The sequence below is a fragment of the Arxiozyma heterogenica genome (genome assembly GCF_036370985.1).
Source record: "Arxiozyma heterogenica strain weizmannii chromosome Unknown scaffold_27, whole genome shotgun sequence".
NCBI classification, from domain to species: Eukaryota; Fungi; Ascomycota; class Saccharomycetes; order Saccharomycetales; family Saccharomycetaceae; genus Arxiozyma; species Arxiozyma heterogenica.
The window spans coordinates 758,171-777,968 of NW_027042680.1; the positions used below are offsets into that span (position 1 = coordinate 758,171).

Here is a 19,798-nt window from a genome sequence, read left to right on the forward strand (position 1 = left end):
TGCACTCACTTTACTGAGAAATTGTTTTGTTAAATATAATAAATTCCATTATCCAAATATTTCACAGCTCGAAGGGTTTTAGAAAAAGAAATAAAAATAAATATTCAAAAGAAAGTAAAAAAATAAAAAAAAAAAAAAATAAGAACATCCCTTATGACTCAAATAAGACTAAAAAACAGCATGATGTAAATTTTATTCATGTAAGACAACTCCATGCTACGCAAATATATCTTTTGAAATATTGAATTTTTAATAAAATAAAATTGTATCATTTAAATTTCTATCCATATATACTAACATGTCTAAAGGAAGAAAAAAATAAACGAGAAGAACAAAGAAATACTTATTTCTCGATATTTATCTTCTTGAGTGATGCCTTTTTGGTAGGAACAGGTGGTGCTAATTTTATTTTCCCCTTCACTAATAGTGGCTCAGATGAAGAAAGCTGTAATACTTCTTGTTGTATATCTTTTGTAGGTGGGTTAGTTGATCTAACTTTTCTTGGTGACGATGAATCTACAACCATTTCCAACATTGATGATAATTCATCATCTGAATCATCTATTGCATGGCCCAACAATAATGAATCTTCATATTCAAATGTATCATCCGATGAATTATCAGGTATTGAAGAAGTAATTTTACGACTTGGAGGTAATGAAGGCAGTGGTTTTTTAACTCTATCATTAGAAGTGGTAGATGTAGAAGATTGATTATTCAAGGGTTTCAATTCTACTGGGTCTCTAGTTGATCCTATGTTTGTGGTACTTTTAATAGACTTAGAAGCTCTTGATAAGGGTGGTGGTGGTGACACCATGGAGTTAGTTGTTGACAATGATTCATTCGAATTACTTATCATATTTTTGTTTAAATTTGATTTACAGTTAGGAGCAAAAAAATCAGCACTTATATGTTTTCCTAAGGCAAGTCCATCTTTCATTTGATTATTCGAAGCTTTAACTTTCTTATTCAAGAAAATATCTGATCTAGGGGTTAATCCAACTAAGGATATATCCTTACTCTCATTTATACCTTGTGGTATTTGTATGTTTTTGTGAATATTTTTCTTTTGATTTTTATAGTCTATTTGCAATTGGTTGATTAAGGATAATTTCTTCGTATCATTTATAAAGGCAATATTGACCCTATATGCTGCAAACACAGGTCTGTGATCACTTAACTTTAATGGCGCATCTGAGTAAGCTAATGGATGAAGATTTGATCCTCTATATATGATTCTATCTGTCCAAGAAGGTGTTCTCGCTTTTTCTGAGGTATCATATAGATCTGTCCCAACATCATACTTGTAAGTTGGGTGGAATTGTAAAGTTGGTTCACAAAAATTCGGAAATATTTGTCCTGCATTCAATACTTGTGTTAACTGATCATATCTTAACAATGATTCAATATAGTTAGGTTGCTGTTCAGATAGCTTTTTTCTAACATTAAAATTATCTAAGTCTATCCTATAGTTAAAATCACCAAGCCAAAAAATAGAGTCATGTTGATCAATAGTTCTCCCACCAGTGAAGGAAATATTCTTACTGATAGACAGATAATCATTGGCTCTTTCTTCAATATTGTTTGCCCCTGCAGATAAGTGGGCATTAACAAAACAAAATGAAGTATCAGAATAATTGAATCTAATTGCAACTGCACCTTTGTTTCCTGTCATACCTTTAAACCCAGTTTTCTTTGTTGAGCCTTCGACTTGTTTCACATGATTCATTTTATCTTCTTTAACAAATAAAAGAATAATTAATGATGCCATTTGTTCAGCCCTGAGTAAAACATAGTTTTCTTCATATTTGTTTAAGCAATCCATCACAAGGTTTTCCCAAAGTGAATTTTTAGAATAATCGACATTCAAAATGGAGCTTGCTGTCAACTCGATCACTTCTTGTAAACCTAACACTACGATATCTGGTTTAAATTTATCACCGATTGGAAATAGCCACTCTGATAAATCTGCATGTTTATTACTTCTGCCCCCAACATTATAAGTACCGACAAATAGATTCATGTTAGAGAACGTTGTAAATTCTTCAGAAAATTTATTTAATTCTTCTGTTATATATGTATTCTCCGGATCAAATATTTCTACTGGTCGTTGATAAGATAATTTACCTAATAACCCATCAATATTCTGCTGTTTACCCTTATCAACAAAATTATTTAAATACAATCTACTAACTGACTTTGTAGCATCTGATATAGCCCCTGCTAGTGACATCTTTCCCTTTCTTGTAAAAGAGGATTTTAGGGCATTAGTACCTGTATATATTTGAGAGATTTGATCTCCATGATCTGCCCAAAGAATATTATGTTTTTTTATATATTCAGAGTTATCGCTAATTCTACTTTGCGAAACAATGTTAAAATCTGTAAGAAATAATTTTAAAATCTCATATGACAATAATTGTTGGACTAGATTTGTTCTGTCTAAACAATCTAAACAATTTGTTCTAAAGCATCCACTTTGTTTTGAAATTATTTTATTTTCTCTTACATCAAACGAAAAGTATCCGTTATTTAATATAGATGTTTTTATAATTGGAATTAATTTTCTTGCTGCCAAAAAACCATCTTGGGATGTTTCTCTATGAAAATCAAATTCTGTAAGAAGAACTTGTTTATCTAATTTAACACTTTTAGATACAGATAGCTGCCTCCTGTATCTTTTAGTCAATTCAAACTCAGAAGGTTTATCTGATAAGAGGTTAACAATATGTATAGTACCATATTTAGCTGCTAAGTCTTGAAAATGTAAATCAAAAGCACCACGAGTAGCTTCTACTGATCTGGTTATTTGAATTTTTGGATTAATTAATGATGCATCCTGTTCCCAAAACAATGGAACACTACCTCTTACTTGTGTGTATGAATAACCATATTCATTCGAATACAAAATAAATTCATTTTCAACAAAATTTGCCACGTGTCCATCGTCATCTATGCCACGTACGTTATATCGTGTACCTGCTCTTTTCCAACTTTGTTTAGATATTATGGTCATTGAAACTTTCCAATCTTGAATATAAGTTATTACTGTCTCTGCAAAGCCTCTTATAATAGTAGTTAAAAATCTATTTTTATCTAAAATTCTCTGTGTAGATTTATCAGCCCTGTCTCTATAGAGCATTATTTCCCTTAACATAAAATTATTCCACATAAATTCTTCTCTACAACATTCGGTGGAACTAATATTATCAGTGCCCGTTTCATTATCCACATGCTTCTTTTTACTATTAATCAATCCTCGGTCTTGTAATATTGATGTTATATCGAAATCTGCACTATAAAAAAATGAACCATTAGATAACAATTTTTTGTATTGATAACAGGGGTGTTGTTGCAGTGGTATAGAATTAGAATAAGCTGACCTGTCTAAATCATAACCTTCAATATTGGTTTTATAGGTGTCATTATCACTTTCATTGCCATGGTTGTTGAATTGTTGGTCTAATGGTCTTCCCTGTGAATCCAAATCTATAAAATCCCATCTAGAATCCGTTAGACAATGAAAATCAACAGCATAGATTTTATTTACTGTTTCTCCAGGTATAGGCGATGCCACTTTTGAGGCACCTGTTATTGTACCAATAAAAATATTGTTGTCAACTTCAATCAATCCAATAAACCCAAATATTTCACGATACGTTAATCTCTTGTACCCTTGATTTTTCAATTCCTCTCTTGGCACCAAAGTCAATGAACATGATTTTGATCTGGTGTCAAAACCGTTTATAGCTTGGAAAATCAATGCATGTGATTCGGATACTAATGCAATTCTTTTATCTTCTGAATGTCTATTCGATACATATAACCTCATTTAGGGAAAGATGAAAATAGATGTCGATGAAACAAAAATTAAATAGGAATTAGAAGCTAGTTTCTTCTCAATGTGGTGTTTTGTAAATCACTCAAGGCGTTTGGACGATTGTGATAATAGAGATAAGAACAATTAAATGAGTGTAGAAAGTATCTTTCAAAGTAAGTCTGAGTATTGTATATACGTACTTTGTCACCTAATGTAAAACTTTTGTGTAGCAGACTTCTTCACTCTTCCTATTTGTTTTCTTTATTTTTAAAGATATTATGAATCATGGTTAAAAAAGAAAATGGAAGGATTTTTGTAAAATAGTAAAAAAATCACAAGAGATCTTACCAAATCAGAAAATTGTCGCAGATATGAAAAAAAAGGAGTCAAAGGCAGTTGCAGAAAGTGGGAAGAAGGTATAGAGAGGGTATAATAAAAAGTAAACAGGATAAAACGCAGGTATTCATACCATAAATACGTAAACGTGATGATTATTTTTGATGAATGGATTGATAGTGGTACATAAAATTTTAATATCTTCTTTTTCTAATAATTGTCTTTTTTTTCTTCTATTTCTTTTATTTTGAGATATGTATAAGTATAAGTATATATATATATATATGTATGTATGTATGTATGTGTGTATATGTATAAGGATATGAATAATAGTGTATTTATTATTACTTAGTTAAAGGAAGATGGGATAGAGACTTCGCCGGATTTAATTGCGTTGTTAATAGAGGAGAAAATAGCTCTTACGGATGCATCAGAGACATCCTCAGCAACACCGATACCCCATTGGTAGCACTTCTCGTTATCAGATTCACGTTTGTAAGTTAGATTGACGTAAGAAGCGGCTTGAGTGGAGGAACCAGAACCTAAGGCATGTTCAGTGTAATTGGAGACAGCGAACCTGCAGTTCAATAATTTGGAGACAGCATCAACTAGGGACGAAATTGGACCATTACCAGTACCTTTTATAGCATGTTCTTTACCATTAATTTTAACTTTACCGGTTAAGATTCTGCGTTCGTTTCCATGTTTAACGACATCATAGTCGATCAGTTTAATAGTGTTGGCATACTCGTTGTTGTAGTTGTAATGTTCTCTTAGGACGTTTGTAATTTCTTCGGCCTTTAATTCTCTGCCTAGCTTATCAGCATTGCTTTGAACGACGTTGGAGAATTCGATTTGCATTGGTCTTGGAAGATCTAGACCAAGAGATCTCAAAATGACCCAAGCAGCACCACCTTTACCGGATTGAGAGTTGACTCTAATGACAGCTTCATAGTCTCTGCCGATATCCTTTGGATCCAATGGTAAGTAAGGCATTCTCCAGAAATCGTTTGAGACACCATTAGCTTTATTCTTTTCACGTAATGCGAAACCTTTCTTGATAGCGTCTTGGTGTGAACCAGAGAAAGCGGAAACCACTAGATCACCACCGTATGGAGCTCTCTGTGGTACAGGGATTTTATTACAACGTTCCACGACCTCTTTGATTGTGGTCATATCGGAGAAATCCAGTTTTGGAGAGACCCCCTGGGTGTACATATTTAGGGCAACGGTGACGATATCTACGTTACCCGTACGTTCACCATTGCCAAAGATACAACCTTCGACACGGTCTGCACCAGCCAATAAACCTAGTTCGGTGGCTGCTACAGCACAGCCTCTGTCGTTATGGGTGTGCGTTGAGATGCAAACTTTTTCACGTTCAGTGATATTGTTGGCGAAATATTCGATTTGATCAGCATAGACGTTTGGAGTGGCCACTTCCACGGTGGCAGGTAAATTGAAAATGATTGGGTTATCCACGGTAGGTTCCCAAGCGGCCTTGACGGCTTCACAAATTTTGACTGCGAAATCTGTTGGTGTATCACTGAAACATTCTGGAGAGAACTCGTAGGACCAGATAGTAGACTGTTGGTTAGGATCGTCCTTGGTTAACTTTCTGACAAGCTTGGTTGCCTCAACAGCTTTTTCAATGGCTTCCTCCTGTGACATGTTGAAGACTATTTCTCTGAACATGTCGCTTGTGGCCAAGTATGTGTGAATGGTGGCTCTCTTGGCACCACTCAAGGCTTCTACCGTTCTTCTAATCAGATGTTCACGTGACTGTACCAGTGCTTGGATGGTGACATCGTCTGGAGCGTTTTCCACAGCGTACCGTGTGAAATCGAAGTCGGTTTGTGAGGCAGAGGGGAAGGCCACTTCTATTTCTTTGAAGCCCATGGAGATCAGTTTATGGAAATACTCTTTCTTTTGTTCTACAGACATTGGGTCAGGCAGAGACTGGTTACCGTCTCTTAGATCTGTGGAAAGCCAACGGGGCGGTTTAGTGATTCTGTTGTTTGGCCATTTTCTGTTTTGGATGTTTGGAGATATGAAAGGTTTATATTTTTTGGATGGGTCTTTTAACATGTTTTTGAAGGATGGTTTGAAAGGAGGGATGGATCTTGAGGATCTTGTGAGATGCTCTGCTAGAGCGATGATAGTTTGCTTTACCATAGTTTTTTATGTTATGTTATATTATATTGTGTTGTGTTGTGTTATGTTAGGTTATGTAAGATCTGATATGAGATGTGATAATGCAACGAAAATATTTCAGTTTGTTTATATGTTATGCTATGTTATGCTGAGCTATGTTATGTTATATTTTATTATTATTATTATTATTATTATTATTATTATTATTATTATTATTATTATTATTATTTATTTCATAGAGGGAAGTAAGCTTAATAAAAGGTGAATAAGAAAAAAAGAAAAAAGAAAAAAGCAGGAACCTGCTCGAGGGAAGAAAGTTAAGAGAGAAGAAATGGAACGAAAGACATAATCTAGATATATATGTTTTAACTTTTTATAATCTTGAAAGACAAAGAGAAGGGAAAGAGAGGAAAAAAGATTATGTGATAGTAATAGTAATAGTAGTAGTAGTAGTAATAGTAGTAAAAGTAATTGAAGACAAAGATTTGATTTCAAGAACAAGTGAGTCATACAGGCCGGCACAGGGATAATTAGAAATTCTACTAAGAAAGATGGAGAGAACGACTATATAGAATGCGGATGCGGATGTGGAGTGGACACCGAAGAAATAAAAAAAGATAAAATAAAAAAAAGATTTGTTGTTGTTTTCTGTTTGGATTTTAACTCCGTCTCTTGCTGGCTTTGAGGAACACTGGACTTTGGTTTTGAATTGTGAGAGATTTGTGACTGACTCATCCATCCATCCATCGATCCGGTGGTTGGGGAGGGTAACGCGACTTCCTTTCTCCTTGTTTTGCGGTCAGACAAAGAATAAATGTAATATATGCGAGATAGAATGACGTATCTTCGGCAACCAAAAGAGAGAAAGAGTAGGAAAAAAAATAAAACAAAAAAAGAAAGTCTTCCTTCCGGTACCGCTCAAGCAAAAACAAAACAAGGATTAAAGGACTAAAAGGCAACAACGAAAAATATTACCCTGTGGCTGTTGTTGCACCCACACACCCACGTCATCTATATAATATTTTCTTGTTGAGTAAAATAGAAGGGAGAAAAGGGGAGAAGCCACTATCTCCATTGTCATCGCCACCGCCATCGCCGTTGCTGTGATTTGTGATTTATGATTCGTTGGTCCGTGTTGTTCACGGGAAATTTCTTTTTTCTTTTTTCTTTTTTCTTTTTTATTTCTCCTTTTTTCACACAGTTTGTTTTATTTTCTTGTTTTTATTCTTTTTTTTTTTTTTTATCACCTGTTAAATATTGAAAGTGTGTGTGTTTTGTGATCAACTTTACTGAAAACTGTGTAAAAACTTGTATACAACAACTGTGTACATTCTGTTTGTTTATATTATGTGTTTTGACATCGGCCTTCTTTTTTTTTTTTTTTTTTTATTTACTAGTCCTAATGCATTATATTTTGTCACATTTGGATTATAAACAGATTTATCCTTCAAGCTATTAATTTAATAATATATTAAGATCAGTGGAATAATAAAAATAAAAATAAAAGATATACAGAAAGAGCACGAGAGTGAAAATAAAAGTGACAAAGATCTTTAGATTTGATATTGTTACATCACATTAGGCAAACCAATTCGTATTAATACTATCTATTCAATCAATTAAATTTAATCCTTGTCGATTATACATACATTTCCCTTTTTTTTTTTTCTTTTGTGTTTTTTTTTTTTGGGTCTTTCGTTTCGTTTCGTTTTGTTTTGTTTTGTTTTGATTAAAATATGAGTCAGGATTATAGGAAAAATTATGTTTCTTTATATGGTAACTCTGATGATGAGGAGGAGGATGGGGTAGATGATCATATTCATGGTAATAAACTGGATTTAGTAGATAAATTAAAATTTAATATCAATACAGATACAGATACAGATACTAATACTAATACTAATAATAATAGTGTTAAAGATATCCATGATAAAGATAAAAATAGAAATAAGAATAAGGATAAATCTATCTTATCAATGAATAATAATAATAATAATAATAATAATAATAATAATGACTTTACTTCAAATATTTTATTAGAACAATTAGCATACGTCGATAATTTCTTACCAAACGTTAATCATGATTTTATGAATTTAAATAGTTGGATACTAAATGAAAATAATCAAAGAAATACTCATATAAAGTTTGATAATAATGGTAATAGTAATAATGATATATCTGATAATTTTAATACTAATAATACTTCCTCACCATCCTCTATCTTTATTAATAACCCATTTATGTTGGATGAACAGTTGGCTGCTGAATTAAGTGCTTTTGCCGATGATGTCTTTATATTTCCTGATGAAGATAAACCAAAATTAAATAACAATAATAATAATAACGGTGATAGTGATGATGATAAGATTAATAATATTAATAGTGCTAATATAAATGAAAATATTCAAAATAACATTAATAGTAATAGTAGTAGTAGTAGTAAGAATTATAATAATAATAATAATAATAATAATAATAATAATAATAATAATAATAATAATAATAATAATAAAAATTCTCATTATTTATCACAGAGAAGAAATACGTTTCTAACTTCACAGTATGATTATTCTAAATCAAGGTGCTCTTCGAAAAAGGATAATAAGTTAATATCAAATAATAGTAATAATAGTAGTAGTAATAATAACAGTAATAATAACAATACAGACATTGAAGTATCTACATTTTCTCCAGAAGTTACTTCTACTACAGTTAATCAGCATACCGATAATAATGCTAATATAACAAATACTCAGCATATTGCAAGTACTAGTAACCTTACAAATCAAATTTCTTCAACCTCTGTACCTTTATCAATAACAGAAAAAAAAAAAGAAACAGAAATAGAAATAGAAATAGAAACAACAACAACAATAAATGATAATAATAATAATAATAATAATAATAATAATAATAATAATAATAATAATAATAATAATAATAATAATAATACAATTTCACAAATTCAAGTGCCTGACTATTCTAAAATGTCTACTGAATTTTTGGTCACATTATTGCCTCGTGTAACAATACCACAATCTGTGAATGATTTATTAATTAAATCTGGACTTACTAATGATCAAATTATCTCTTTATCTGCAATTATGGCGTATCATCAACAACATTTTAACAACAGTAATAGATTTCCAGTTAAAAATTATGATAGGACAAAACTGCTAAATAAAATAAATCAATTGCATGATACAAATCCAATTAAATCATGCTCTATTATACTGTTACATTTGGCAGACAGCATCAAATCACAAAATAATAAACATGTATCCAATTTGAAAGATGCTCGTAGTCATTCCAGTAAAGATGAAATTATGTCATTAATCGAAGCAAGTAATAAGGAGGTTAATGAACTAAAAGCTAAATTGGACAAAAAAATTATCAAGACTCAGAAGCTAAAACAGGAAATGAATAATTTAACAGAAAAAAATGTTGTGGATCATTCTATCGATAGTAATTATCTTCCTAACAATAACGTATATATTCCAGATTTTAAACCATTATTCCATAATCTTGATCATAATAGAACCACTCAAACTGATGTCCTCACTACCAGCAAATCACAGAATAATAAGAAAAGATCATCACCTCAGCTAGGTATTGCTCATAATGAGAGCGATGACAATAAATTATCTCAAATAGATTCTAACAAAAAGCAAAAAAAGCAAAAAGAATTGGAGAATACCATTCAGCAATTGGGTAATTTAGCAAATTCACTACAAAGTAGAATCCAATCATTAGAATCAGAGAACGAGCTGCTAAAAGAATTTTTAATAAGTTTCACTGGTGAGATTGGTGGCGCTGAAAAGATGGAGTCAATTAAACAAAAACTCCTGAAAAAAATTCAAAAGGATTAATTTATATGCTTTCTTTTTTTTCTGTTATATTCTTTTATAATCTTAGGCTTATAGATTTTATATGAAAATAAATAATATTTCAAATTCTTTCTGGGAACAAATAAATTGTTATGTTGGATTTAATTGTGAATAACAGATAAATAAAAATGTTTACTTATTCAGCATTGATTGTAAAATTGCAATTTACCTGTTAGGACTATTTATTGTAGTAGATGTTGAGAGGAATATTACGTTGGTAAAAAATGAATGAAACAAAACGAATTATGTGTAGCAATTCTTAATAGGAGGGATTTTAACAATATTAGTATATATATATGTATATATATGCATATCAATAATATAAAGCAATAACAAAAAAAAGAAATTTTTCAGTCATATAATACTACAGTATGTAATAATGGGGCATATTTTTTTCTTTTGTATTATGTAAGAGTTGTTGTATGTAAAGGGATGAATCATATCAATTAGTATAAGCATAAACACTCTTACGTAAGCTCTATATATCACTAATTAATAACCCTGGTGTAGTATTATTACTTCTTGTTGTTGTTCTTGTGTGACATTAAGAAGTAACTCTTAATATCATTACTAAGATGTATTTAAATAAGATGATTACCCCTGGCATATCTCTCAATAATCAAAGGCCTCTTGATAAGATTTGATATAATTACCACTCCCTGGAAATTCTCCAATCAGATTTAATACCTTATACGAGCCACTGCGCACATGGCTGTACCAATCCTCCATCCAGACACTTAGGTGTTACCCTCGGAATTGCGTATCTATTGGATTTTCAGTTAGGTTCCTTACACTGTATTTCCTATACCAGTTTTTTATATATTTTTGAAAAAGGCCTGTATTTGAAAAAAATATATATCATCATTTTGCATTCATGTTTTACTAAAAATCTTTTTCAAAAATATATAAATAAAGTTTAGTGTAAGGAGCCTTAACTGGAAATCCTGAAATACGTAGTCTGCGGGTAACGCCTAATGTCGAGGCGAAGGACTTGGAACAACCGAAACTCTGGGCTCAAGGTTCTGAGTGTATTCGAACGAACATATGATCATCGGATGGACATTGGTGGCAAATTATTAAGAAGCTTACTTAAGAGACCCTTGATTATTGAGAGATAGTGCCAGAGATAATTATCAGCATTAATATTCATAATCTATCTAATAGGTTAAGAAGAACAAGACAAATATCCAAGACTAATCTATTTAATAGTTAGAATTAACCAATTATATAATTTATAAGTGTTTATATATATGATTAATATCCATATTTTAGTATATTACTCGAGATAACCCTTACATTTGGTAATAGTCTAGAATACACAGTATAATTTATACAATCATCATCTGAATAATAATTGTTGTAAATTTAATTCATTTTTCCAAACTGTTGTATAATTATATGTTAATAACTATTATCAATTCTTTTAGTCAACTGTAATAATAGTGATTTTTTCTTTTGCAAAAAAAAGTTGTGAACATTTGTCAATATAAATTTTTAAATTGATTTCTTATTTTCTAGTGTATATCCGAATTTTATAATAGAGTATTTTTTATTTTGCTTTACCATAAAAATAATGCAAATTAACAAGAATTTAAATGCTAGTTAATTAAGGTCTACAAAAAGTTAAATAGAGCTGTAAGAAATTCCAATTCAGTTTGGAAATAAATTACCATTTTTCCAAAACAGATAAGAAGAAACATAACAATTAACCACAATGTGACAGTCAATTGTTCAAGATGTTCCGGTTTCGGTATTAACAAATTATTAGTTCATATTTGAATCATTAAATGTGGTCGTTTGAAAATAAAAGTTTAATACTGTCATTTCCGTAAGAATTATTTTTTAATTAGTTTTCTGTATGCTATGTGGTGGGCAGATGTACCACAATATTGGAAAGACACTTTATTTTTCACCAAATATGTTTTTCACAGCTTTGAAGAAAAATGAAAATCTTAAAAGAAAACTTGAAATAAATATAAAAATGTATACTGTACACACTATATAATAAGTATATACATGTAGTTAGTACACAATAAAACAAGCATCTATAACTTAATGATGTCTGCCATTACCATGGATGCTGAGGACTCCAAATTCCAACAAGATTGATACATTAAAGGATTAGTAATCCAAACCCTAAAATTTATTACATTATGTTGGAAAATGAGAGTTTATTACTGTCATTTTCATAAGAATTATTTTTAATTAGTTTTTCTATATATTATGTGGTGTACGGATGTACATAATATCAGGAAAACATTTTAATTGTCACCAAATATGTCTTTCGAAGATTTGAAAAGAAATGAAAAACTTTAAAAGAAAACTTAAAGTAAATAAAAGAATGTATACTGAATACACTATATAATAAATATCTACAGGTATTTAATACAAAAATGTTGGAAAATGAGAGTTTATTACTGTCATTTTCATAAGAATTATTTTTAATTAGTTTTTCTATATATTATGTGGTGTACGGATGTACATAATATCAGGAAAACATTTTAATTGTCACCAAATATGTCTTTCGAAGATTTGAAAAGAAATGAAAAACTTTAAAAGAAAACTTAAAGTAAATAAAAGAATGTATACTGAATACACTATATAATAAATATGTACAGGTATTTAATACAAAAACATAACAAGTATCTATAACTTAATGATGTCTATCATTACCATGGACGCAGAAGGCTCCAAATTCCAACAAAAAACATAACAAGTATCTATAACTTAATGATGTCTATCATTACCATGGACGCAGAAGGCTCCAAATTCCAACACATTAATTTAGGTGCACTAGTGGATTAGAACTGCACCCCAATTCTCTAATCATGGTAATTAGTAATACACGTGGGACTTATTAAAACAATAGGTAAATTCTAGATTTGCCAAAATCTTATGTAATCTAATCTTTTTATTATGCAGCATCTAATGTTGTAGCATGGGTTTGGCTTATTAATACAATAATTAGTTCTAGGTTCATTCAGGATCTTATGTAATCTTGATGGTTATAACTATCCTATTCCACAACGAAGAATAGGAGATTTGCTTCTATGGCCAAGTTGGTAAGGCGCCACACTAGTAATGTGGAGATCATCGGTTCGAATCCGATTGGAAGCAAAACTTTTTGCTTCTGTATGTAATAACCCTGAGGTTATGTGTTTCTGATAACAGTAGTTCTGATTGAAATCTCAATAATATTTCACTTGGATAGATATAAGAATAGACTCTTTCTATATCTCTAGCTGTAATATTCCTATATATATATATATCTATATATCCTTAATCTAAGTTAACCTAATAGTATACACTTATATACTATCTCTAAACCTAGGTAGTCCTTGGTTCCTTTTTCTTCTTCTTCTTGGTTGCTCTCTTGTACTTATGTGGGTTACTCCTGTTTTTATGTGTGTTTGTAAAATTTTGCAAAAAGGAAAGTTTAGAAAAATATCGTCAACCCTCATTTTTCTAAACAAGCCCTAACAGTAATATCAGGGATATTACACATATTATAATTGCAAAAATAAATGCTCTGGGGGAGGTTCGAACTCTCGACCTTCAGATTATGAGACTGACGCTCTTCCTACTGAGCTACCAAAGCTGCACTAATTATTGTTGTGGAATAGAATAGTTATAACCATCAAGATTACATAAGATCCTGAATGAATCTAGAACCAATTAGTGTATTAATAAGCCATACATGTGCTACAACATTAGATGCTGCATAATAAAAAGATTGGATTACATAAGATCTTGGCAAATCTAGAATTTACCTATTGTTTTATTAAGTCCCACGTGTATTACTAATCACCATGATTAGAGAATTGGGATGCAGTTCTAATCCAGTAGTGCACCTAAATTAATATAATAAATTTTAGGGTTTGAATCAGTCAAGTCATTAATGTAGTAATCTGAATAATCGATCGAGCTCCAGAAAACATATAAAAGGACAACGTTTTCAGGAGATAAAAGATCATCTTCCATAATCGTTTCTTGTAAATAATTTATATATTATGTATAAACAAAATAGAACAAGCAAGTAACAAGTCAAGTAACTTCGAATAAGTACATTAGCTCGATATAAGCCGCTTAATATATAAGACCGTTTTAGTAATTATACTATCGACTATAGTTGATTACTGTCTCGATTATTTGAATTACTATTAATATTATTTGCGCTTCCCTGGAATACACAAAGAACTTCACCACACCATACTACAACAACTGGTAGCGTTTATTTCATCATGTCCTCGAATAATTTAAATATGAACGAATTTTTAGACGCTATTGATGCATCTACGGCTACAGAACATCATACCACCGCACCAACCACTACTCCTGCTCCAACTACTAACCTAACCGCTGACCCTACTTCTGCTCCTGCTCCAGTCCCATCCGATTCCAAATACTACAGTACTGCTCCAATGCGCTTCTCTGGTCGCTATGATTTATTTAAACTACCAGATTTCCTTGTTACTGTCGAAGCACAACTTTATGCTCGAAACCTCCAAACAGATGTGGATCGTATAGCTTTTTTTGGCCGAAACTTAACTGGACCCGCTGCTCAATGGTATGTCCAATGGATCCGTAATCATGACCAACATTCCTATGAACAATTCCTTGTGGATTTTAAAAATAAGTTTATTGGTATGATCGACCCTCATGCCATCCTCAATGCGTTCCAACGCTTGAAGGAAGCTACCGTTGGCATTGACGCTTATAATCAAAAGTTTTCACAACTATTAGCTTTGATGCCTTCAAACATTTGGACTCCCAAGGGAGAATTACTTTTTTATTATCGCGGTCTTACTCCTGATACTGCCCGTATGGTAGCTCTAGCTCGCCCTACCACTGTTGATGCTGCTATGGAAGCTGCCAGTGAAACAGTTTCCATCACCAACCGTTCATTTCCTACCTTCACCACCTATGATATGGATGGAGACATCCATATGACCGCTGCTCTTAACCCAGTCCCTATGGACTCTACTACTGATCATCATCCTCAAGTTGCTGCTGTTTATCGTTCACACGGAAGAGGGGGCAGAAAGGGAAATCACAAATCTTCCCAAGCAAACAAACAACCAATTAAGCGTCCCTCTCGTCAATATTGTATTGATCATGGTTTATGTTTCTATTGTTACAAGCCATTACACCGCTACAGTGACTGCCCTAACCGTAAGGCGAGCAGTCCCAAATGAAAAACAATTCTACAACAACACCGTCACACTAGCTCCCATCGTGTCCGCTCCCCATCCACTCGTAGGCAACAGTTGCCAAATTAAAATGTTTATTAAAGAAAAACCTGTCAATGTTTTAGTGGATACTGGTTCCCCCACATCATTTATTAGAGCCGATATTGCTGACAACCTCAAGTTAACACGTTCTACCGCTCCGCCATTCCGTTTTAGAGGTGTTGTATCATCCGAATCGTCATACACTAACGAATCCACCGAAATTTTACTTGAACTCGATGACATAAAAATTAAAACACCCGTATACATAACTGATGCTATTACTTTTGAAATCATAATAGGACACCCGATTATATCATCTCACCCGCTGCTCCACAAGATATTAAATAACAAGAAACCGGTCCCTGAATACATTGTATCCGTACTTACCGAGAATGATACCGAAGAATTAGATGTTGAAAATGCTGCTGCTGTGTTTGCTATAAAGATTTCTGAAACAGATACAGATGATCGATTTGATAAACTACCTCGCTGGTTAAAAGAGAAATATTCTGCTACAGTCCGCGATGATTTACCACCTAAGAAATTCGCTGAACCTCCAAAGGTTGAACACGAGATCGAAATTAAGCCGGGTGCACGCCTGCCTAGAAGACAGCCATATCAGACGACACCAAAAATAGAACAAGAGATAAACCTGATCGTTGCCGACCTTCTCGAAAAGAAATTCATTGTACCCTCCAAGTCACCCTGTAGTTCACCAGTGGTTCTAGTTAAAAAGAAAGATGGTACATATCGTTTATGTGTGGACTACAGAGCTCTAAATACTGTGACAATCAAAGACCCGTTTCCATTACCTAGAATCGACAACCTATTGGCCAAGATTGGCTCTTCAACCATTTTTTCAACTTTGGACCTCCACTCAGGGTATCACCAAATACCTATGAAAATGGACGATCGTTTCAAAACCGCTTTTGTTACTCCTAATGGAAAGTATGAATATACCGTCATGCCGTTTGGTCTCGTTAATGCTCCAAGCACGTTTGCTCGTTATATGGCTGATTTATTTAGGGACTTACCATATGTCTGTGTTTACCTCGACGATATTTTAATTCACTCCCGTTCCGTTGATGAACATTGGAAACATATAGACATCGTATTGCAAAGGTTAACTCAAGAAGGATTAATTGTAAAAAAGAAAAAATGTAACTTTGCCGCTAAATCTGTTGAATTTTTGGGATACACTATCTCTGCTAATAAAATCCAACCGTTGATCTCGAAATGTGCAGCTATAGAACAATTTCCCACTCCCAGAACAATTAAAGAAGCTCAAAGATTTTTGGGTATGATAAACTATTATAGACGCTTTATACCCCGCTGCTCTCACATCCAACAACCGATTCAGGATTACATACATGGTAAAAGTAAGTGGTCGACGGATCAAGATGAGAGCTTTAACACATTAAAGTCACACCTAATCTCAAACCCAATATTAGTCTCCTTTAAACACGATGGTCATTACAGATTAACAACCGACGCTTCAAAGAATGGATTAGGTGCTGTACTCGAAGAAGTGAATGAGCAAGGAAAAATTCTCGGGGTCGTGGGTTATTTTTCAAAAACTTTACAAGGCGCTCAAAAAAATTACTCTGCTGGAGATCTTGAACTCCTAGCCATTGTCGAAGCCTTATCACATTTTAAATATATGCTTCATGGCATGCATTTTATATTGAGAACAGACCATATTAGTTTACTAACGGCACAAAAGAACAAAGAACCCTCTCGTAGAGTAATTAAATGGTTAAATGAATTAGCCGAATATGATTTTAAACTAGAATACTTAGCAGGTCCAAAGAATGTAGTAGCTGATGCTATTTCCAGAGCAGATTACAATATTGCTGCTATTGAAGATGCTGCCGTCACATTAGATCCGAAAAATTGGTACGAAGAATACCTAGCTGACCCATTATGTGCTGCCTGTTTTGTTTATATTACCAAACTTGATACAAAAGACTTACCCATTTGCAACTCATCATTGTTCAAGAAATATATGAAGAAATTGAACTTATCAAGAACCTTTCGCCATTGTTTTACAATTAATGACAATATTATTTACTTTAAAGAACGCTATGTTGTTCCCGACGCTAAACGAAATGAAGTCCTTCGAATATATCACGACCATGGCCTTTATGGTGGTCATTTCGGTTCAACCGTTACATACAATAAAATTGCAAGTCGTTATTATTGGCCAAAATTACACCACTCTGTTAATGAATATGTCTCTTCCTGTATACAATGCCAGTTGATTAAATCTCATCGCCCTAATAGACAGGGCTTATTGATGCCTTCTGAAGTTCCCGAAGGTCGATGGTTAAATATTAGCATAGATTTTGTATCTGGTTTACCTAAATCAGAACAAGGTAACGACATGATTATGGTTGTAGTCGACATGTTTTCAAAAAGAACTCACTTAATTGCTGGTAGTTACCCATTTGATACTACTTCCGTTATTAATGCTTTATTCCGTTATATTTTCGCTTACCATGGATTTCCATATTCCATTACTTCAGATAGAGACCCTCGTTTTACCTCTGCAGAATACCAAGAAATGGCAAAAAGGTTGAATATAAAATTGAAAATGTCCACAGCAAATCACCCACAAACAGATGGTCAAACTGAACGTACAATACAGATCCTTAATAGGTTATTAAAGACTTATACTGGTAACAATCATAGACAATGGGATCGTTTACTTCCTCACATCGAATTCGTCTATAACTCTACTCCCAATCGCGTAACCAAGACAGCTCCTTTTGAAGTAGATATTGGATACATCCCTAATGAACCAATCATAGTTACAGGAGATGCTGTTTCTTCCCGTCATGATTCAACACAAGAACTAGCCACAAAGTTGAAAGCACTTACTTTACGCACAAAAGATTTCTTAACTGAGAATCAGATCAACATGGAAGTTACACATAACAAAGGGAGGAAGGAAGTTACCTTTGAAATTGGTGATTTTGTACTGCTACATCGTGATGCTTATTTTAAGAGAGGTCAATATCTAAAGCTACAACCCATATACGTTGGCCCATTTAAGGTAGTTAAGAAAATAAATGACAATGCTTACGAATTAGATTTACCTTCGATGAAAAAGACTCACAGAGTTATTAATGTTGAAAAACTAAAACCGTTAAAACGTAGAAAAGACCGCTATCCAAAAGATCCGCCTAATACTGCTGCCGAAAGGAAATTAAGAGTACATGAAATTATTAATGTAGTCGGTTACGATAAAGATAACAAAGTGTTTTATTGTCATATGGAAGATGTTGATCCGACTATTACAGTAGAATATCCAGTAGAAGAATTTAACTTACTCCCAACAAATATTGGTCAATCTTTAATTGACAATTTCGTACAATTATGGAAACAAGGTTCCCAAGAGAGAGAGGAAGATGTTGTGGAATAGAATAGTTATAACCATCAAGATTACATAAGATCCTGAATGAATCTAGAACCAATTAGTGTATTAATAAGCCATACATGTGCTACAACATTAGATGCTGCATAATAAAAAGATTGGATTACATAAGATCTTGGCAAATCTAGAATTTACCTATTGTTTTATTAAGTCCCACGTGTATTACTAATCACCATGATTAGAGAATTGGGATGCAGTTCTAATCCAGTAGTGCACCTAAATTAATATAATAAATTTTAGGGTTTGAATCAGTCAAGTCATTAATGTAGTAATCTGAATAATCGATCGAGCTCCAGAAAACATATAAAAGGACAACGTTTTCAGGAGATAAAAGATCATCTTCCATAATCGTTTCTTGTAAATAATTTATATATTATGTATAAACAAAAAAGAAACAAGCAAGTAACAAGTCAAGTAACTTCGAATAAGTACATTAGCTCGATATAAGCCGCTTAATATATAAGACCGTTTTAGTAATTATACTATCGACTATAGTTGATTACTGTCTCGATTATTTGAATTACTATTAATATTATTTGCGCTTCCCTGGAATACACAAAGAACTTCACCACACCATACTACAACAATTATACACATCGCTGTAATATAATATAATTAGAATTTTGTGTTATTCGGGGAAGCACTAGAAATATCAAACGGATAATCTATTAATAATCGAGACAATAATTGATACAATCGGTAATGCAATTATTAATACGGTCTTATATATTAACGGCTATGTCGAGCTTATATAATTATACTATTTACTTATTGTATTTTCCGTTGGATGTTCGTTGGTTGTTTTGTTTTATATATAATATATTTAAATTATGTGTAAGAGAGGAGTGATAGAAGATAGTTCCATCTACAGAAAACGTTGTCCTTTTATATATTTCTGGAACTCGATCAACTATTCAACTTGATATATTAA

The 19,798-nt window shown here is 32.5% G+C and overlaps 4 protein-coding genes and 2 non-coding genes across 6 annotated transcripts; 3 read left to right on the forward strand and 3 right to left on the reverse strand.

Annotated features, from left to right (window-relative positions):
• Positions 1 to 343: 343 nt before the first annotated feature.
• Positions 344 to 3,832, reverse strand: INP52 (phosphatidylinositol-3-/phosphoinositide 5-phosphatase INP52; the record flags this gene model as incomplete). The annotated part of the gene is made up of 1 exon (XM_064859967.1): positions 344 to 3,832. The coding sequence occupies one exon, from the start codon at positions 3,830 to 3,832 to the stop codon at positions 344 to 346; it is 3,489 nt and encodes a 1,162-aa protein (XP_064713340.1).
• Positions 3,833 to 4,504: 672 nt separating this feature from the next.
• LEU4 (2-isopropylmalate synthase LEU4) lies at positions 4,505 to 6,331 on the reverse strand (the record flags this gene model as incomplete). The annotated part of the gene is made up of 1 exon (XM_064859968.1): positions 4,505 to 6,331. The coding sequence occupies one exon, from the start codon at positions 6,329 to 6,331 to the stop codon at positions 4,505 to 4,507; it is 1,827 nt and encodes a 608-aa protein (XP_064713341.1).
• A 1,715-nt stretch (positions 6,332 to 8,046) lies between these two features.
• Positions 8,047 to 10,182, forward strand: MET4 (Met4p; the record flags this gene model as incomplete). Its single annotated transcript, XM_064859969.1, has 1 exon — positions 8,047 to 10,182. One exon carries the CDS (start codon positions 8,047 to 8,049, stop codon positions 10,180 to 10,182), a length of 2,136 nt encoding a protein of 711 aa, XP_064713342.1.
• A 3,061-nt stretch (positions 10,183 to 13,243) lies between these two features.
• Positions 13,244 to 13,318, forward strand: PWA37_003443. Its single transcript has one exon. It is a non-coding gene; the product is annotated as a tRNA-Thr (tRNA).
• Positions 13,319 to 13,725: 407 nt separating this feature from the next.
• PWA37_003444 lies at positions 13,726 to 13,798 on the reverse strand. The gene has a single exon. It is a non-coding gene; the product is annotated as a tRNA-Met (tRNA).
• A 1,517-nt stretch (positions 13,799 to 15,315) lies between these two features.
• Positions 15,316 to 18,855, forward strand: PWA37_003445 (uncharacterized protein; the record flags this gene model as incomplete). The annotated part of the gene is made up of 1 exon (XM_064859970.1): positions 15,316 to 18,855. The coding sequence occupies one exon, from the start codon at positions 15,316 to 15,318 to the stop codon at positions 18,853 to 18,855; it is 3,540 nt and encodes a 1,179-aa protein (XP_064713343.1).
• Positions 18,856 to 19,798: the final 943 nt, after the last annotated feature.